Source organism: Pygoscelis adeliae, unplaced genomic scaffold (genome assembly GCF_000699105.1).
Source record: "Pygoscelis adeliae isolate BGI_AS28 unplaced genomic scaffold, ASM69910v1 Scaffold84, whole genome shotgun sequence".
NCBI classification, from domain to species: Eukaryota; Metazoa; Chordata; class Aves; order Sphenisciformes; family Spheniscidae; genus Pygoscelis; species Pygoscelis adeliae.
The window spans coordinates 1195258-1214240 of NW_008824754.1; the positions used below are offsets into that span (position 1 = coordinate 1195258).

Below are 18983 nucleotides of genomic sequence, written 5' to 3' on the forward strand. Positions count from 1 at the left end.
TCAGCCACGCAGGCCTCCTGGCGTTTTTGCCTGACTTCCTCTTTGTTGGGATGCATCGCTCCTGAGCTTTAAGGAGGTGATCCTTGAATATTACCCAGCTTTCTTGGGCCCCTCTTCCCTCCAGGGCTTTGTCCCATGGCACTCTACCAAGCAGATCCCTGAAGAGGTGAAAGTTCACTCTCCTGAAGTCCAGAGTAGTGAGCTTGCTGTGTGCCCTCCTCGGGGCCCTAAGGATCTTGAACTCCACCATTTTGTGGTCACTGCAGCCCAGGCTGCCCTTGAGCTTCACATTCCCCTCGGTGCCCCAAGGATCTTGAACTCCACCATTTTGTGGTCGCTGCAGCCCAGGCTGCCCTTGAGCTTCACATGCCCCACCAGCCCCTCCTTGTTGGTGAGAACAAGGTCCAACATAGCACCTCTCCTCATTGGCTCCTCTACCACTTGGAGAAGGAAGTTATCATCGACGCATTCCAGGAACCTCCTGGATTGCTTATGCCCTGCTGTGTTGTCCCTCCAACAGATATCAGGGTGGCTGAAGTCCCCCATGAGGACCAGGGTTTGTGAGCGTGAGGCAAATAAATGTTCTTTGTCAAAAAAAGACACAAAATGAAATATCATAGCACTGTCTGGTTTTTGACTTTTGGTCCTTTTAGGAGTGTGTAAAAACAATTAAGACACAAATTGACTTGTTGCAATTTTTTTTCCAAAGTTTTTTTTCCTGGAAATCTAGCTGATAAAAATCATGGTTAGGACTGTTGTACTTCCATCACAACACACTTGGATGTCACAGTTGTGCAGTTGGAGGATAAATAGCCATTTTAGAAACAGAAAATATAGTATGATACATATAAAACTTATATTTGCTATGACAGGTCCTACTTCTGATCTCTCTGACAATAACTTTACAGGACAGGTATTTTACCAATGCTGTGTACAAGTTGTACAAATTTTGAAGTTAAGATAAGAATTAAAGACCAAGTGATTCTAAACTAAGAATTAATGTCTGAAGAGTTATGCATTATGTTTATCTTTATACACTTTAAGATCCTAGAGAGCATTGCAAAATTTATGTACAATGATTTTTTTTTCCTCATTTCTAGTATACATAAGATTAAGTGTGCAGAATATTGTGGAAAACTGAAATATGTAGAGCTGGAACTTGGTAGAACTTGAAAGAAGAGTGAAATCAAGATACAAAGGAGAACTTCAGAAAAAAGATGCTGGAAAAAAATTTGAGGAGAAGAAAAGACCCTTCAAAGTAAACAGATTCCTGCTATAAAAAGTATTCCAGCAACATATACCAAAACTGCTGTTCAAACTCATCCCAAATATATGGAAAATTAGAGGTTTCTCATCTCTAGAGAGAACACTCCTAGGAAGGAAGTTTGCTACTAATTAATTTTGTCCTGGACTGCTCAGTTCTCAGTAAACAAAGAAATAAAGACAGACTCAATGTACATCACGAGCAAATAAACAAATAAATAAATAAACACGTTCATTCATTCATTAAGACAAAGATTCTCAGTGGTGCCATAAGGTCTCTTTTAAATGGGAGCTCTTTGAGAAGGAGATAAAACCACTTTCCTTAGTCATTGCCGACATCAATTTAGAATTACAGTATACAAAATATACTATGTATTTCCCAGTTTTCTTCAGAAGGTAGTCCTTGCTTTGGACCTACAATTCCCATTAATACTAATATGTGCGTGTATCGGTATCTTTTCTACTTTTTGATCATAAAACAATGATTACAAATAAAGACATCTGTATGTATTCTGATATACAAAAATGAAAACCTGATTACACTGAAGAATTATGTTGTTCAGCTCCCTAGATATTATTGCAAGATGACTGTAGTACGTAATTTTTTTCATAAGGAAATCTCTGGATATCATTCCTCAAAACATCATGCCAGAGATGATGATTATTAGGAAATATGATGTTGTAGTTGTTTTTATGGTAAGATTTATAGAGAGAGCAGAATCTCTCAGAATCTCCAAGAGAGACTATTTCTTGAGTTTTTTCTCGTTTCCATAGAAGATACCTATTTTAACAGAATTTCAAGTACTAAATCTGGCTTTTTCAGTGGTTGTGGCACAGTCAATGCATCATACCAAAGCTTCACTTCCTGCTGTCAAGATGACCTTAGCGGAGCATATAGTTTGAAAAAAAAGAGTTAGAGGTAAAGAAGATAAAGAGTGGGAGATGCGCACAAAATAAGAAATCAAAGTGTATATGGCATACAACCCGCTGAGATGCTGAAACTTTCGTGCAGAAGGGCTGACATCAGAGCTGAGTGGGTAGAACGGGTACGGCATGCCAAATTTCTGGCTCTAAGGAGCCAACTTAACTAGCAATGAATTAAGGGGGAAAAAAAACCCTAAGGCAAATGCTAAAAAAGAAATTTATCTGAGTGGTCAGTTTAGTTACAAGAGTTGGATGCTTGAGCCACAAAATGCTGCAACAGGAGCCAAAGGCGAGGAGTCAGAAGGAAAACAGGCATGGGGCAAGTGGGGCTTTTCTAATGGGAAAAGTTCCATATACAGAAAATTCAGAAATGCAAACAGCACCAGAAGTAAAAAAGAAATTAGGAAAGCTGTTTCTTTAAGTAGAAAGTATGTGATATGAAGACATAGTGATATTACAGGAAAAGAATGAGAGGAAGAAACAATATAGCAATAGAGAAGGAAATTAAAGATACAAGCCCAATCAAAGAAGCTATTTGAGTGATGGGGGAAATCAGTAAGAAATATTGCCAAAGAGGTATAATAATACCGAGGTGGTTTTTTCCTAAATAGCATAATCAAGGCAATGAAGTGTAAACCTAAGCAAGAATGATCTTATTTGGAAGTTTTCCTAGATTCATATTGGAAAACAAAGGCACTGAGAAGTAGCTAGAGTGAAAAGCTTAGAATCCCCAAAATGACTGTACAAGTGCTCTAAAGAATAACTTCATTCACAACAGCATAAGCTGATAACAGAATAAGAGCTCTGGAGGAATAAGTCTGTCCTATTTAATTTTCTTTTTTTAAAGGGAATTCATTCCTTTCCTCTATTGATTTAGGGTAAGAGAGATTTGATTCACTCAGTGAATGAGACAAAGATGTGATCTTTACCTTGCCAGTGGTAATGTTTGCTTTTGTGTGATATTCTACTTTTCATTCAGAAAGTAGATTTTCCTGAGTGAATCCTGAGCGAACATTTGCCGGTAAACACCTGTGATGTGCCAGCTGTAAATCTAGAACATTGATGGCCTTTTAAAAAACTCTCCATGATCCTTTAAACGGCTGCGAAAAGTGAAAGGTTTTTCAGTGCTAAAGACCAATCACTTGTCCTAAGGATGTAAATCTGTTTGGATTAACTAACTATTTATAATCCCATGGACTCCTGAGTTAGTTGTACAAGTGCTGGACACTGAATAGAAAGAAACTGGCTATCGTCAAATGACAGAGTCTGTTAATCCCTCTGAAATTAGCTTGCTTAGATTATTATACAGTTATGGGCTAAGTGTCCTAAACCAGATCTGCTCTTTACAGAGAAATGCAAGAATTTGTGCTTCACAGACAAATATGAGATTTAGTGGTGAGGTTCAGGCTTCAAGCAGTGCAGTGCATACACAGTACAAGTGGCACTGTACTATATTGAACCATCACTTTTCAATCCCAGTTTACGCTGATTTTGGTAAAAAAAAAAAAAAATGTTTTCAAGGCTAATGAAGTGGCATGAGGATGATACAACTGTGAAGGAACAACCAGATGAGAGTATAATTAGAAGGAATAAATTGAGAAGCTTATTGAGAGGGTACCATCCAAAGTTCGATCCTAGCAAATCTACATTTGAATGCTAGCTAAAGCATGGCAAGGCCAGTCAATGACAGTGTAAACCTGGCTCAGAGACCAGCGCTGCATCAGAAGGGATGCAGCCACCAAACCCCCCGAGTTGGTTCAGTACTGGTTCACTCTCCACCTCAGAGTATATTTTTTCTGGTGTGTTTCCTCTGTGCTAGTCAGCCAGTACAACCTACAGATCAGGTACTATCTCTTCACGCTGTTTTCTTCCTTTAAGTCTAACTGGGTAATGCCTGTACTCCATCAACTGGCATAGCAGCGTAACTCTGGATCTGTGGGTGCACCTACCTGAGTGAAGAATGGTGTGCGCTAGGAGTGATCCACAGCAACAGAGGGTCTGGATGATACGACATCCACGCTATACATCTTTTAAGGGCGTTAGTTTGCATTACATCTAGTCTGCTGACTGAAATGCCTGTTTGCAGCTGCAATGCAATGCTAATGAGGAATGCTCCTGGACCACACTTTTTGTCACAGTTTCATTACATAAAATCCAATTTGTTTTCTAAAAGACCATCCCACAAGACAGCCAAAATAATTTTAAAAGAGAACTTCCGATCAGAACCAAATGCTAATCTGGATGCTCTGATTACTTTAACACAAACATGATCCTGCATCCTTATACAATCTGAAAGAAACAGATACTGGAAGGGGATCCTGTAAAGAACACATCAACACTTGTGCAATCACAACCTCATTGCAGCCCTATGAAACCACCAAACAATAACATGCTTTTTTCAGGATAGAATTGGGTAGAAAGCAAGCCTAAATTTCTGAAAAGGAAAGCGACTCCCGTTTCGTCCTTCTTTTTTCAGCAAGAAAACAGAATCAAGTTAAATCTCTTGGTGTGTGAGTAACATCACTTTTCCTGTAAGAATAAATAACCCCACAAAAGTCTGATCTCTCTGACTACATGGGCCAAGAAGCAACAGGGTATGGCCCAAACATGTAAGGGTATTTTGGCATAGGAGACAAAGTTTTGAAAAGCTAATACTTATAAGAAGTAAATATTAGCTTAAATTTTCTTTTAAGGCCTAATGTTTCTAGAGTTTTCCCTGAAGAATACCTTGCTTCTAGCTATTAGTGTTGTTTTGTACTAGTAAAAACACACAGTTTTATACTGATTTATCATTTATCCATTCTGTAGATACATTCTTCCAAAGTGAGACGATGGTATCAGATAAAAGAAAGTATTTATTATCTGAGAGGTAATAACTTAAGCCTTTTTTCAGCTCTTCCTGATCATCATTAACAATGACCTGGAAGAGGTGAGGAGTGCGCCCTCATCGCGTTTGCAGATGACACTTCACTGTGAGGGCGAGCCCATATACTCGAGGGCAGGGCTGCCACCCTGGATGGGCCGGAGGAAGGGGCTGACAAGAATTTTATGATGTTCAACAGGGAGAAACAGTAAGTCCTGCCTCTGGCGCAGGCTAACCCCCTTCAGTAGCACAGGCTGGGCACCAACAGCCTGGCAGCAGCTCTGTGGAAAAGTGCTCGGGGCTCTGGTGGACAGCAAGCTGGGCATGAGTCACTTGTGTGTCCTGGCGGCAAAGAGGTCAACAGCACTCTGGGCTGTATGAGCAGGAGCAGAGCCAGGACACCCAGGGAAGGATTATTCCCCAATAGTTGCCACTCATTAGACTGTAGCTAGGTGCTGCGTTCAGTTTTGGTCCCCACACTATAGGAAAGATAACAAAATGGAGCAAGTTGAGGGGAGTGCTACCGGGATGGTTGGGGTTGGAGCACTGGCCTGGTGAGGAGAAGCTGGGGGAGCTGGACTTTTTCAGCCTGGAGAAGAGGTGCCTCTGGGCACAACTAACAGCAGACCCCAGTGCTTACAGGAAGGTCAAGACAGAGCTAAGCTTTTCAGAGTGGCATGTGATAACAGGATGAGAGACAACAGGCATATGTTGAAAAAAGAAAGGGTCAAACAGGTTATAAGGAAAAGTATTTTCCTCATGAGGACAGTCGAGCAGTAGAACAGTTTTCCCAGAGAGGCTGTGCAAGCTCCATCCTTGGAGATTTTTGAGATTCAATTGGATAAATTCCTGAGGAACCTGGTCTGGCCCTATAGCTGACCCTGAATTATCATGTTAGCTTATAATGAGGAAATGGCCTCAAGTTGCACCAGGGGACATTTAGATTGGATATTAGGAAAAATTTCTTCACCTAAAGGGTTGTCAAGCACTGGAACTGGCTGGCCCGGGGAGGGGGTGGGTCACCATCCCCCCTGGAGACATTTAAAAGATGTGTAGAAGTGGTGCTTAGGGACATGACAGTGTTAGGTTAATGGTTGGACTTGATGATCTTAAAGGTCTTTTCCAACCTAAATGATTCTATAATTCTGTGATTCTATGATGCTCTGTATGCAATTTCCCTTTGCTCCCTTCCAGCACAAAGAGAAGCTACCTAGCTGAGACACCCAGTGCAGTCGTGTTCCCACCGTAGGCATTACCACCAGCAGCAGTAGACCTTATCACAGGCATTACCACCAGAATATAGTAAGGGAGCATTTTTCTTCTAGCCTTAAGTCTTCAGAGCAGAGCTCTGGTCTGTTCCTTTCACATATACCTAGAAAAAACACTGAGTTCAGTTTTCAGCTTAAGCACTCTTATGCTTTCTCCACTAATTTTCCTAACAGGCACCTCAGGATTATCCTACAATGGAGCATTTTCCTGTGCAAATGCTCAGGATAATAAGCCTTAAGTGCAGGCTCAGTGCCATAGAAATATAACTGCATAACATGCCCTGGTATAGATTTCACAATAATCACAATGCTCAGTATTTACATAATATATCTTCTGAATGCTTAACACACTAATAGCAATCTGCATTTAATAACAGTAGGGTCATCAAGCTGCAAAATGCTCAGATGACACCTAATTGTTTTACATTTCAATATTAGTTTTGATTTTGCAGCATCTCTTTTATTACAGCTTAAATTTTAATGCATTTGATTTGCATGTTCATTGGGATCTGAAAGCATTTCACACAAACTTATCAGAACACAGATACAAAAAAAACAAGCACCCCCGCAGCTGCTGAGAATTCCAGAAGAATGACAAATTCCGGTAAATTTTATAGAGAAATGATGGAAAAAACAAAGATCAAGAAAGGATGTACTACTGAGAAGAAAAAAAGGAAGTGTTCAAATATATAATCAATAAGGAATCAGTGAAGCAGACTGTACAGATGACAAGGGTAATACTGTGTTGATACACTGCCAAAAGAAAGTAATGAATTCTTTCACTCACGTTTCACAAAGGAACATGAAGTTAATGCCATGAACTGACAGATACTTCACAAAGCAGAAGAGAAAAAATATTGAAGGTACACAAGTTATAAAGAAATCAGGGTGTCGACTTGGAGAGAACCAGAAAACATGGCTGTAATCTGCACGAATTTTAGAAACAGATTTTGATCTTGTAAATTTAACTCCAAAAATGTAATGGTTAAGGTATACAAAGAGTAGGTTAACTAGGATTTTCTTATGCAACAGTGAAAAGCTTGGTCTGGAAGTACATAACTAGTGGAGGGCAATGTTATGATTGATTTTTTTGTTGATTTTACATGCAGTGATAACAGGAGATAATGGTAAGTAAAGAACTGGTCCAGACTGAAAGGAAAGCAGTATAAAGACACCAAACACATTGAGAATGATGTCTGCTCATTTTCAGAAGTCAGATTCAGGAGTATAAATTTGTCACAATGAAGAAACATCTATATCTGACTGCAGTGAATCACAGGTTCGAGACTGAGAAGAGATGCTTAATAGACAAATCCTATAAAAATCTGGGAAGAATGAATTTATACATAGTGGTGTATAAAATAATTATTTTTCTATTCAGATTCATCCTGATTAAATTACACTGGAGATGGTGAATGCGGGGTTTTTGCATCTGGTTTTTTTTGGTATATGTTATTTATTACCTCAAGTGTGTTGGAAGAAATTAAGAGTAAGGTAACAAAAATTTACAGATGACACAAAAACTGTGAGGAATTCTCATAATGAAAAAAACCCAACAGCTGAACACAAGCAGATTTGCTGCAAGGTGCAAAATAACAAAATAAGGTGCAAATTTTGCAAATACAAATATACATTTCTACAGAAAAATGAGCCAAAACTTCATTATACAACAGTGACTTGAATTTTGCTGTGCTGAGAACCTGTAAAGAAGGAACGCCAAAGAAATTGTAAGTTCCAGTTTCATTTTGCTTTGGTTTTGATAACGCCATTTGATCCTTAAGCTGTTTTATCTATCCACTTGGGTTAATTAAAAAAAGTCAGAGAGTCACCAACCCAGCAACCAAGTGCCTTTCCAGTTCTGTTTAATACCCTGTATAAAACGAATGATCATCTTCACATGTGACTGCAACACAGTGTCCCTAGCCAAATAAAGAAACCCTCAATTAGGCACAGTTTTGCAGGCAGAAAAAAAAGGTCATGGCAATTTTTTACTGCTAAGATATGAAAACAGAGCTACTGCAGTACATCTTTTTCATGGCACTCATTCAAAAAATATTTCTCTAGCTGCTGAAATCTATGCAAATGCATTGACATGAATACAACTTGACATAGATTAACTTCTGCTGATTCACCAGGGTCAGGATTTCCCCCTCAACAAAGAATTAAACAAACTCTGTGAGTGGGAAAGAATTATCTACAAGGAACAATGTACTAGCACTGCAAATATCAGGAAGAATTTCCTGAAGTGAGATCCATCAGAAGAATAAGTACACTTCCTCAAGGAAGAAGACAGAAAACGTTATTTTTTTTGAACATCTATATGGAACATACACATAAAGCATTCCTACATGTACTGAAATGTAGGTAATAGTCCACTGACAGTGGCTACACGTGAGAGTTTAGTGGCATGTTTCCACATCTTTCAATTTTCTTAAAACAATCAGTAGAATCAGTACTGCATAATGAACAGTTTGTCTAAAGTCTTCTTTTAAAGTTTTCTGGTGCATTTTGACTTGCCGCTGATGTGCATAATATGTTTATTCTCTTCTCAGTTAAAGGTTTGTCAGAGTAATATAACCCGTTGCCTTCTCTTCATAAAATGTTGGTTTTCCAGAGTAATGTTTTTTTAACTGCAGTCTCAGAAATATATATAAAGAATGGGAAAAAATGAAAATGATGGAAATATAACTCGTAATTATTATAGAAGTTGTAATGGTTACCTCCAGTAAGATGTATGGTGAATGAAAGTCCTTATATGAAACAATTTTCAGCCAAATAAAATGTCATTTTATATCATTTGTCATACTTACCATAAGAAGTCTATCTCCAACCTGCAGCCTCCCATCTTTTTGCGCAGCTCCTCCATCAATAATCTTGGTGACATAAATGCTGTTGTCCCCAGGGATGTGTTGGTTTCCAACACCTCCTGCAATACTGAATCCCAGACCTGGAGAAGATATGGAAAACAAAACATTAGCAATACAGTATATAACATTAAAGAGGAGTGCAAGAGTAGCATATATTTAATCTACCATAAAATTATAGTATGTTTTACAGAAATACAAATAACATAAGAGATATTTGTGGGGTCAATACTCTTTCCTTTTCCCTGGAATTTTAGGGACAGAAATAAATTAAGGAAATCCTTTGTCATGTACAATTATGGGAAGGTAGAGATGTGATGATTCTATACCTGTGGCTCGTCCTCCCCACGGGCCAGTGCAGCCTACGTCAAGAAGTTATGGCACAACTTGCCATGACTAATAATAAAAATCTGAAGCTTGGCATTTATTTTGTTAAATATTTGTATAAAATACATCACCATCTATCAGAACAAAATTAAAGGTATTCTGATTGTCCACACAATTTGAAAAATACGTGGAGAGGTATACTGCAGATTTTGCGAGTTTCTGTAGTACCACAGTGAAAGATAAACGGTGTAGATATTTGGATTTAAAGCTGCTTCGCATATTTTTCTAGGACACAAATATCTTTGGCTATGGATACATAAAATAAGAAAGCAATAGTCCTTTGTACATATATAACTTCTGTTCAGTGATCTGTGAAATTCCTAGATAAACACCCAAAGAGCCAAACTTTGGAACAATGTCAATAATACATGCTGATATGATTTAGGAAAAGGAAGGCAAAGTAAAGAGATGTTGGGGGAAGAAAAAAAAGACAGTTTTGCCCTTTTCCTACTTTTCCTATCCTCTGACACATTGCATAAACAGACAAATCATTGCTTTCATTTATAATAAGATTTTTATCTCTCAGTCAGAGAAAAGACAGAAACTACTGTGCTAATGGGAACTTCCAGCTGAACAAATAAGCTGTTACTGACAATAACCTGCTTAGATTATTGCTTCAACCAGGCATTTCTCTTTTGGCTGTACAGAAAAAATAGTTATATCTATTTAGAGAATAATCACTAGTTTTATCTATGAAATCTATGCTGTTCAGTCATTCTTAAAACAAACATGTTAGAAATAGCTGCAGCCTGAGCAGTAAAATGCAATAGTAAAAAATGAATTGCCTGGAATTTGGCATTTTATTGCAAACTCACCAGCCTGACTGTGTGGGCAATAAAAGTTAAGGGAGGGTATATTTAATACACACAGGCTTTTTTAGCAGCTGTATGAATACAGAGGTAAGTTTTTTTGAGTGAATTAAATCTTTTTGATTTTTTTTCCTCACGTTATTGTCATTTGATCATTATTTTAGCTTAAAAAAGATGTGAGGCCAGATAACATAATGGACTACTTAATGGATAGTGCCAAAGCAGTAAATTACAAAAAGAAACCTCTGAATTTATATCTTAAATTGAAATACTACTTAATTAATTAAGATGACTATTAACAATACAGATGAAGTTAATTCAGAATTATAGGATAATTAAAATAAAGTTTTATTTAATTTCCAGCTAAAGCTGGTGACTACTGTTACTATTTATGTGCTGCTGCCAGGACAACTACAAGGATAAAAAGATTATGTTTTCTTCAACATGGAAGAATTTGTTCATTACCCTGGGACTACTAACAAAGAAGCAAAAATATATTCTAAGAAAACATCAAGAATAGCAATTTTCTTTAAAACATTAGTTGTGGACAAGGAACAATGATGGAATAATGTTCCTTGGTGACATAATTATCATCCTTTTGACCCCCAAAAAATCTCTATAAGCTTCTACCAGTAAAGTGAAGATCTGAGAGTATTCCAGAATGATGATGAGAGCAAATGAGTGGGCTAGACTGCAGCCAGAGATCTTTCTTCAGCTCCACTGCTCACCTAGGGCATGACCTTGGGAAGATTAGGTTATGGTATGCTTCGATCCTCTTCTCTTCCCTTTATTAACACCGTACGCTTGTAAAGGGCAAGGTCATTTCTGGCCACAGAGCTGTTCTGTATTTTATGTAAAGGGGTTCCTAGTTCAGCCTGCTCCTGCTGCAGTATAAGCAAATAGTAGCAAAGATAATCCCTTCCATTTTCTGCAGTGCTGAGTGGGGTGCTGGTGTGTGCTGTTTCTTTGCATGGTTGTATCGCAACTGACACATGAAACCGCAAAAAAAAGAGCACTAACAGATGCTACTCCCATTACAAAAGTGAAGTTTACAATGATGACAGGAGTAACTTTTTCTACTTCTCTAGTCTATACAAAATGTAGCTGCATTACAATGCATGGGGCTACATTGTGTTTGTCTTTGGGATCCAAAAAACCAGCACTGAGTATAAAAAGGTTTAAAAGAGCAGAACAAGATGGGGGAAATACTGTGGGGAGAAAAGGGAGAGTGGGTAGGAGAGACAACTGAGGAAGAGAGAGGTTTTCCATGTCTTTCCTATCGATAATGATTTAGTTTCATTGCCTAACCATATTTGCCTTCTTTAAAAGATTTCTTCTTGGGAAGAATGGGGAATGGAACAATGGCCCATTTAATTTTACTTAAATGACTTTCGCTAATTGCTAGAGCATTAGGAAAGCATAATACAATGAAACTTTTGAGTAGGATTCATATGGCCAAATGACATCAGACAACTATGCTAATCACTTACACTACCTTTATAATCACTGAAAATTCATTAAGGGCTTTTAAAACATGATTCATCTCATCTCAAAGAGACATCTGAAAGAGATGAAATGAATCATGCTCTTGGTTTCTGAAAGGCTGGGGGCTGGATGCAGGAAGAGGTGGGTGGGAAGATCAGTGCTATAAAAGGTCACAACCTGAGTTAGAGTCTCACCTCCATTTAGACTGAAGGTTTCTGTTTTGTTTTAAGACCTCAGAAAGGTTTGTGCATCCCTAGTGTGGATCCTTCTTGTCACTAGCTACATCAGGTTAGTCTCATATCAGATTCTTACTCTATTTTAAAAACAGAGAATCATTCAAACTTTTCCGAACACAGGGAGCAAGACACGTTTTCTAAACTTGGTCTTTTTCATTGCTCCATTGAATTAAAAAAATCAAAATAAAATAGCATATTTAATTGCAGAACCTTTTTCTTATTGACTCCTGTGGTTAGGAAAACGTTGCCATCAGACCACAGAAGATCGGGAGTCGCTCTGAGGAATGCCCTCCCTCTCACTTCCTATTTTGCTAATGTGCAGTTCTGCTTCACAGCAATACCTCAGCTTGGACAGAGTGCCCAGTTTCCTCACAACAGGAATTAGATGGAGGATAGATTTAGAATGGAGATAAGGAAGAAATTTTTTATAGTGAGGGTGGTGAGACACTGGAACAGGTTGCCCAGAGAAGTTATGGATGCCCCATCATTAGAAGTGCTCAAGGTCAGGTTGGACGGGGCTTTGAGCAACCTGATCTAGTGAAAGACAGGGTTGGACTAGATGACCTTTAAAGGTCCCTTCCAACCCAAACCATTCTATGATTCTATAGTTCTATGAAGAAGAGAAGACTACTCCGAGAGGAAAAAAGGAAAGAGAACTGGATCTAATACTGCTGTACATCCAAGTCAATCTCAGCTTTGTTCAAAACCACTGAAGAGGATGGGCACATATAAGATCGGGTCAATGTATAAACTAGGGAAGAGTAATGAAATGCTATTTCCTTCCATTTCCACTGGGTAGGTGTTTGTAAAATTCATCTACCTTTGGGTTACACAAATGTTCATCACTGATCCTGTGGATAATAACTTGTGTAATAGTGGAATGAGACAGGAGACATCACTGTTATCACGAAGAGGAAAAGGGATAGGGGAAAGAGGTATTCCATCAAAATCAGAAACTGCAGAAAAAGTGCTGATATTAACAATAGTCAAGGATATTTATTAATATCTTTTCCCTGGATTGTCAGTAAACAACACATTAAAACATTTGAAAGTGTAATGAAACCATAAAGAAAGAAATGTTACAGCCAAACTAATTCAAATGCCTCCCAAGTCTCAATTATAGCTATTTCAGAAAAAGGTAACCAGTGACTATTTACATCTACATCTACATCTTGGAGAACAAGTCTTATGAGGAGCGGCTGAGGGAACTGGGGTTGTTTAGCCTGGAGAAAAGGAGGCTGAGGGGAGACCTCATCGCTCTCTACAACTACCTGAAAGGAGGCTGTAGCGAGGTGGGTGTCGGTCTCTTCTCCCAAGTAACTGGGGAAAGGACGAGAGGAAATGGCCTCAAGTTGCGCCAGGGGAGGTTTAGATTGGATGTAAGGAAAAATTTCTTTACTGAAAGAGTGGTTAAACATTGGAACAGGCTGCCCAGGGAAGTGGTTGAGTCACCATCCCTGGAAGTATTTAAAAGACGGGTAGATGAGGTGCTTAGGGACATGGTTTAGTGGGCATGGTGGTGTTGGGTTGACGGTTGGACTTGATGATCTTGGAGGTCTCTTCCAACCTTAATGATTCTATGATTCTATGATTCTACTTTGCATTATTTGCTGCACCAGATACACGTTTTAAATGTATCACTATATTAGTAAAAATATATGTTTTTTATACTATAATATAGTAGTTATAACTACTTTTCTGGTAAAAAGTAGGCATGGAGACTCCCCCTATGGTTAGTCCAGCAACAGGTGCCTCTGTGTGATAATAGTAAATTCACTGTTTAAGACACGGGATGAATCACACTGTGGGCATATCACTTTCCAGTAACCAGAGAGGGAGCCTAAAAGGTCAACTGCAGCTAGATAATGTCAGCTTTCTAATAAGAAGTGACGTTAAATGAAACTCTCACTCATAACCCAAATGGGATGTTGCAAGTGGCGCCAGGGGAGGTTTAGATTGGATGTGAGGAAAAATTTCTTTACTGAAAGAGTAGTTAAACATTGGAAGAGGCTGCCCAGGGAAGTGGTTGAGTCACCATCCCTGGAAGTATTTAAAAGACGGGTAGATGAGGCGCTTAGGGACATGGTTTAGTGGGCATGGTGGTGTTGGGTCAACAGTTGGACTCAATGATCTTAGAGGTCTCTTCCAACCTTAATGATTCTATGATTCTATGATTTTTCTACTATCCTACACAGAGAACCACGTTTATTTTAAGTCAGCAAACAGAATGAGGATTTTAGAGGGTAAATCCAACATGAGTTTCACAGTCCTACCTGGGAACCTCCAAATAATGGGGAAGCCAAAGAAAGTAGCATTTAAGTCATAACCTTAAAATGTAATTAAGAAGTGTGTGATTTGCAGGTAGTTAACCAAAACAGTGTGCTTTAGAGACATAAAATGCATAATTCCTACTTGCTGGATTCCTGGCTTTACCACAGTATGCCTTAACGTCGACAAAGTGACCTGTTGAACATAGAGCAACTTGGTGAAGCCACAAAATGCACAGGAATTGTAATAGAAATATTAGGCTAGAAACAAATGAAATATGAATGGAAATGTGCCTGTAAGCACTAGAAGAAAGAACAAAGGTTAGAGAAATTATGTGTATTGACGATACAGAACATTCCTAGCAATAAAACTAAAAACGAGTCTTTTCTGTCAAGCCTGGACAGAATGTCTGGACTCTGTTAAGATCACAGCACAGGTGTCTTGTCAGCAGAAGACCCCATACTGTAACAGTGGGATGTTGGCAGCAAGATTACAGCATGTGACATATGCCATTCTCTCGCCTGTAAGCCCAACAGGAAAGCAGATCGTAGCGATAAAGACGTGTTTATTAAATGAAGACAAACAGGCAATGAGCAGTGGCCTTGTCTCAGACTTAGGGACTAAAGAAATAAATATGCAATGTAAAAGACCACCCCATAACAACTGTGGACTCCTAGAGGGTATAAATCATCTGTCCAAAAATTAGTCCATGGTTGCCAATCAGGAAAATGCCAAGAGATGTGGTAAGGGTTCGATGTCCCATGTCCTTTGTGTCACACACGAGTGAGCCAGATCACCTCGGCACATGCATCCTGGGGCTTGTGAGGATGTGGGTGAAATGAAGAGTGAATGAAATATATGAGAGAATGAGCATAACTGGGTAACTTATTTGGAGATGTAATGAATAAATATCACTCTCTCTTCCTGTATGACCTCTCATTGCTTTTTGCTACAATCATTTTCTACAGGTGTGAAACAAACTGATTTGCTCCAGAATACTGTATGAACTCAGATTTTATGAAACCGTTTCAGGCAGCAAAACAAGATAATAGAACCAGAAAGTACCCATGCAACAGCTTGCCCCACTGAGGACCTTCCCCGGCACTGCGAGCCTGGCTGTGCTGTGGGACATGACACATTGGCCATGCTCCTGTGAGCAAACGGACCAGGCAAAGAGGAACCCAAACTGAGGTAGCTCCTGCCTTTCCACAGACCAGCCGCTTCTACAACACTCAATTACAAAAAATATAGCTCAGTGTTGTTTTATTGTTGAAATTACTTAAGCTTAGAGAGCCAATATTTATATAGTCCCTTTTTTCCTCTGAAAGGGAGAACAGTATCATACTGGTGAACCTACCAATGAAATTGTCAAACCTGGAGCAATGAAGTCCAATCCAGGTTTCTAATTAATAAAATTCCACTTAAAGGGAGGAAAGGAACACGGGTAATATAAAATGCTTTGACTGATATCATTTGATTGACTTGTTTTGACAGGTACCACAGTTATATCTAGCGCTATATGAATAAACAAACTGAAACAAGGTTAATTATAAACAGAGGAGCAGCAGGGAATATCTCCCCCTGCCCCCTTTCTCAAGCCTCTAGTTGCCAATTTTAGTTTTCCTGGAGGAGAGATATAGCACATATATAAAAGTAGCACCCCGCAATTGTGGAAGTTTAATACGCTTGTTATAGCTGTAACTTATGATTAGTGTTCATTATTGACAGCAGATTCCTTTATTATTTGGTACACACAAAAATGAAATACATTACAAAACAAAAATTATGTTTCACAATAATTATACAGCTTTACAAGGACGGACTGGTCTTCCTCTACAGAGCTCTCTCTTTCTGTCTTTATTTTTCATCCCATTAATCAATTCCTGAGAAAGTGTTAATCCCAAACATAGGAAATATCACTTTATCTCTCTCATCTCCTTTGTGTTGTAGGGATAGATTCAAATATCAATTTATCTGAGCGAGTTCTTATAACAATTCCTATTCCTGACTCATGTGACAGCTTATACCAGAAGGACTTACATGAATAAAATTTGACTACATTTTGTTCCGTGGATGAAAAAGTCAGTCTAAAGTACAGCATGATTCATAAAACTTTAACTAATATTCATAACATACTTAAAAGCTGCCTACTTTCATCACCATCATTAATTCCTGTTTCAGACCCTGCTCCCAGATCACTTCAGAGGGCTCTTTTTGTAACCAATTATTTGATAATAGCCTCGACTGGGAAAAAGGCCCAAGCCCCTACAAATCTAATTGAGCCTATCGTCATCTAGTGTTTCTTTCTAATGGCCTTGGGTTAAAAACTTCAAGCATCTTCCTTATCATTTTGACTTTTTTTTTGCAAGGTATCTAGCATTTTTGGTCATTTCCCAGCTGATGTCAGACAGAATAAAAATGATGTACAGTGCCACCAGGTAAGAAGAATATCCTCTGAAACCACCTTACACAGGGAGAAAATTATTGTCTCCTTTACACAGTGTCATTATATACTCTTGCCTTCAGCTATTTATCCCACAGTTGTTACACAGTTCCTTTGTTTTTGCCCACAGCCATTTTTATAGTTATTATTTTCATTAATCCCTACATCCTGACTGCCAGCGGATCACCTTTCCATACTACTGAACCAAGAGAGATGCCCGATTTCAGTACAGCCTCTACTGAGGATCAAGCTGGAGAGCACACACAATACTTCCACAGAGTATGGCCAACATGCTCATGAGAGATGCTACGACTGGATGCTGTTTGGCAGTTGTGATTATATAGCAGGCAAAGAAACTCCTTTCCTTGCAAATGAGCACTGATTGTGCAGCAACACTGACACATCTCTCTGAGGGACTGGACCCTTCCATAACCTCGGTGAGAGAGGACTTAGAACTTTTCTGTACGGACGCAGATTTTGGTCAGTTTTTAGTAGAAAGTAAATGGTAAAATTTTTCATCTTTCATCTGCCTTTATCTGCATAAATTTTAAACACTGCAAATTCAAATTTTAAAAATAAATTTCAATAAAATAGTTCTAATTTTAACTATTCTTAATTTAATAAAAAGAAAAAATTAATTGACATTTAAAACATTATAGTAACACAATCTTGCTGCGCAGCCCAGTGCAGGAATCTGCAGAGGTCTGTTCTCGCTTCTTGCTTGATGACAGAGAGAACAGAGACAGCAATCTCACAGAGATTAAAATGTCTTCAATACACTGGTGCATATCTACATTCATACTACCCCAAACAGCTCTCTGAAGGACTAAAGGCTTGGAAGAATGGCAGCCAGCTAAAACTCAACAGAGGAGAGAGTGTGGTAGTGGCTGCTGGCTGGTGACCCAGTAGGCAGTGATGGCAGGCTGATTTCCGTACCCTTGATCGGCAATACCTAAGCAGGTTTTCAGTCTCCATTTCAAATTTTACAAATTGCTATCCACACCATTAGGAAGCACATGAAATTTTAAAATTTGGCTACCACACTGCTACCCACAGCTCCTTATACCTGTTCCAAAACAGCTGTGTGCTAGAATGTCCCAGAAAGCTCCCTGCCTAACATTGCTTTCTCTGAGCTTGCTCTTCTGCTGGAGATAGGGGAATGCAATGTGTTACATCTTTTCTTGGTACACATGGGGTTCATCAACATCATCTGAGACCCACAAAAGTCAGAAATGCAGAAGAGTCCAGAATATGGAAAAAAGTCTTCTGGATATTCCAGGGATTTTTTGCTAAGTTACTCTGCTCTGGCCTCAGAAACAAATTTAAACAACTACAACTCTTTTCCAACTGCTTTTTCATTCTTTTGGACATTGAAATCAAACATTGCAGTTGAATCTATTGGGTTACAGAAAGGAAGGAATCTGTTCTCAGGACACAGGGTTAAACTCCTTGGCTTAAAAAAATTGTTTACTTTTCCAGCCAGAAAGGAGAGGATGGGAAAGTGAGATTGTGATGCAAATGTTAACATACCTGCAAGGCAGCCAGTGCACGTTCAAAAACAATCATGCTGTAGGTACACTAGATAAAGCATTGGTTTTACATTATCATAACAGTAAAGCTAATCTTTCTGTAATCTTTAATAAAGCCTTGAAAACACATCTTGTTAAATTGCACTGCTATTTGTAGAAATTTGTAAAAAAATTGTCTAACATGCAAATGAAAACAATCCCTTCTTTTCTATTCAGTTTTGCAGTTAAATGTTTTTCCCATTACTATTTTTTTTGCCTGCATATATTTATCCCTAAAGATACATTCCCTTCAGACATAGCTGAAAAGAAAGGAAACAGCAATCTAGGAAAATACACTTAGAGCCTCATTAGAATTGTGTTTATTCTATATTTTTACATTTATTCAAATTAATTAGGAATAAATTTCCCAGAAAGCACAGACAATGAGCAGTGGCCTAATTGTACAACAGCAATTCTCAAGGATACTTTAAAATCTGTCTTGAAAAGAGAAGGCAGTATTCCTAATTATTCACAATAAGGTGATTTTTAAAGCATTAATGGGGATTCAAGTTCACTGAAAATCGTATTAAATCACACTGCCACAATTTTACTAGCATAAGTGCAAGAAAGAGAAAATTATTTCATTTTTGACATCTACTGACACT

At 38.5% G+C, this 18983-nt stretch overlaps 1 protein-coding gene across 2 annotated transcripts in view; it reads right to left on the reverse strand.

Annotated features, from left to right (window-relative positions):
- The window catches only part of DLG2 (discs, large homolog 2 (Drosophila)), a 671422-nt gene that overhangs the window by 291639 nt on the left and 360800 nt on the right, over window positions 1-18983 (reverse strand). For both annotated transcript variants that reach the window (XM_009323461.1, XM_009323460.1), the window contains one exon: window positions 9129-9265. In XM_009323461.1, the coding sequence (XP_009321736.1) occupies window positions 9129-9265 (137 nt within the window). The remainder of the gene's footprint in view (window positions 1-9128; window positions 9266-18983) is intronic.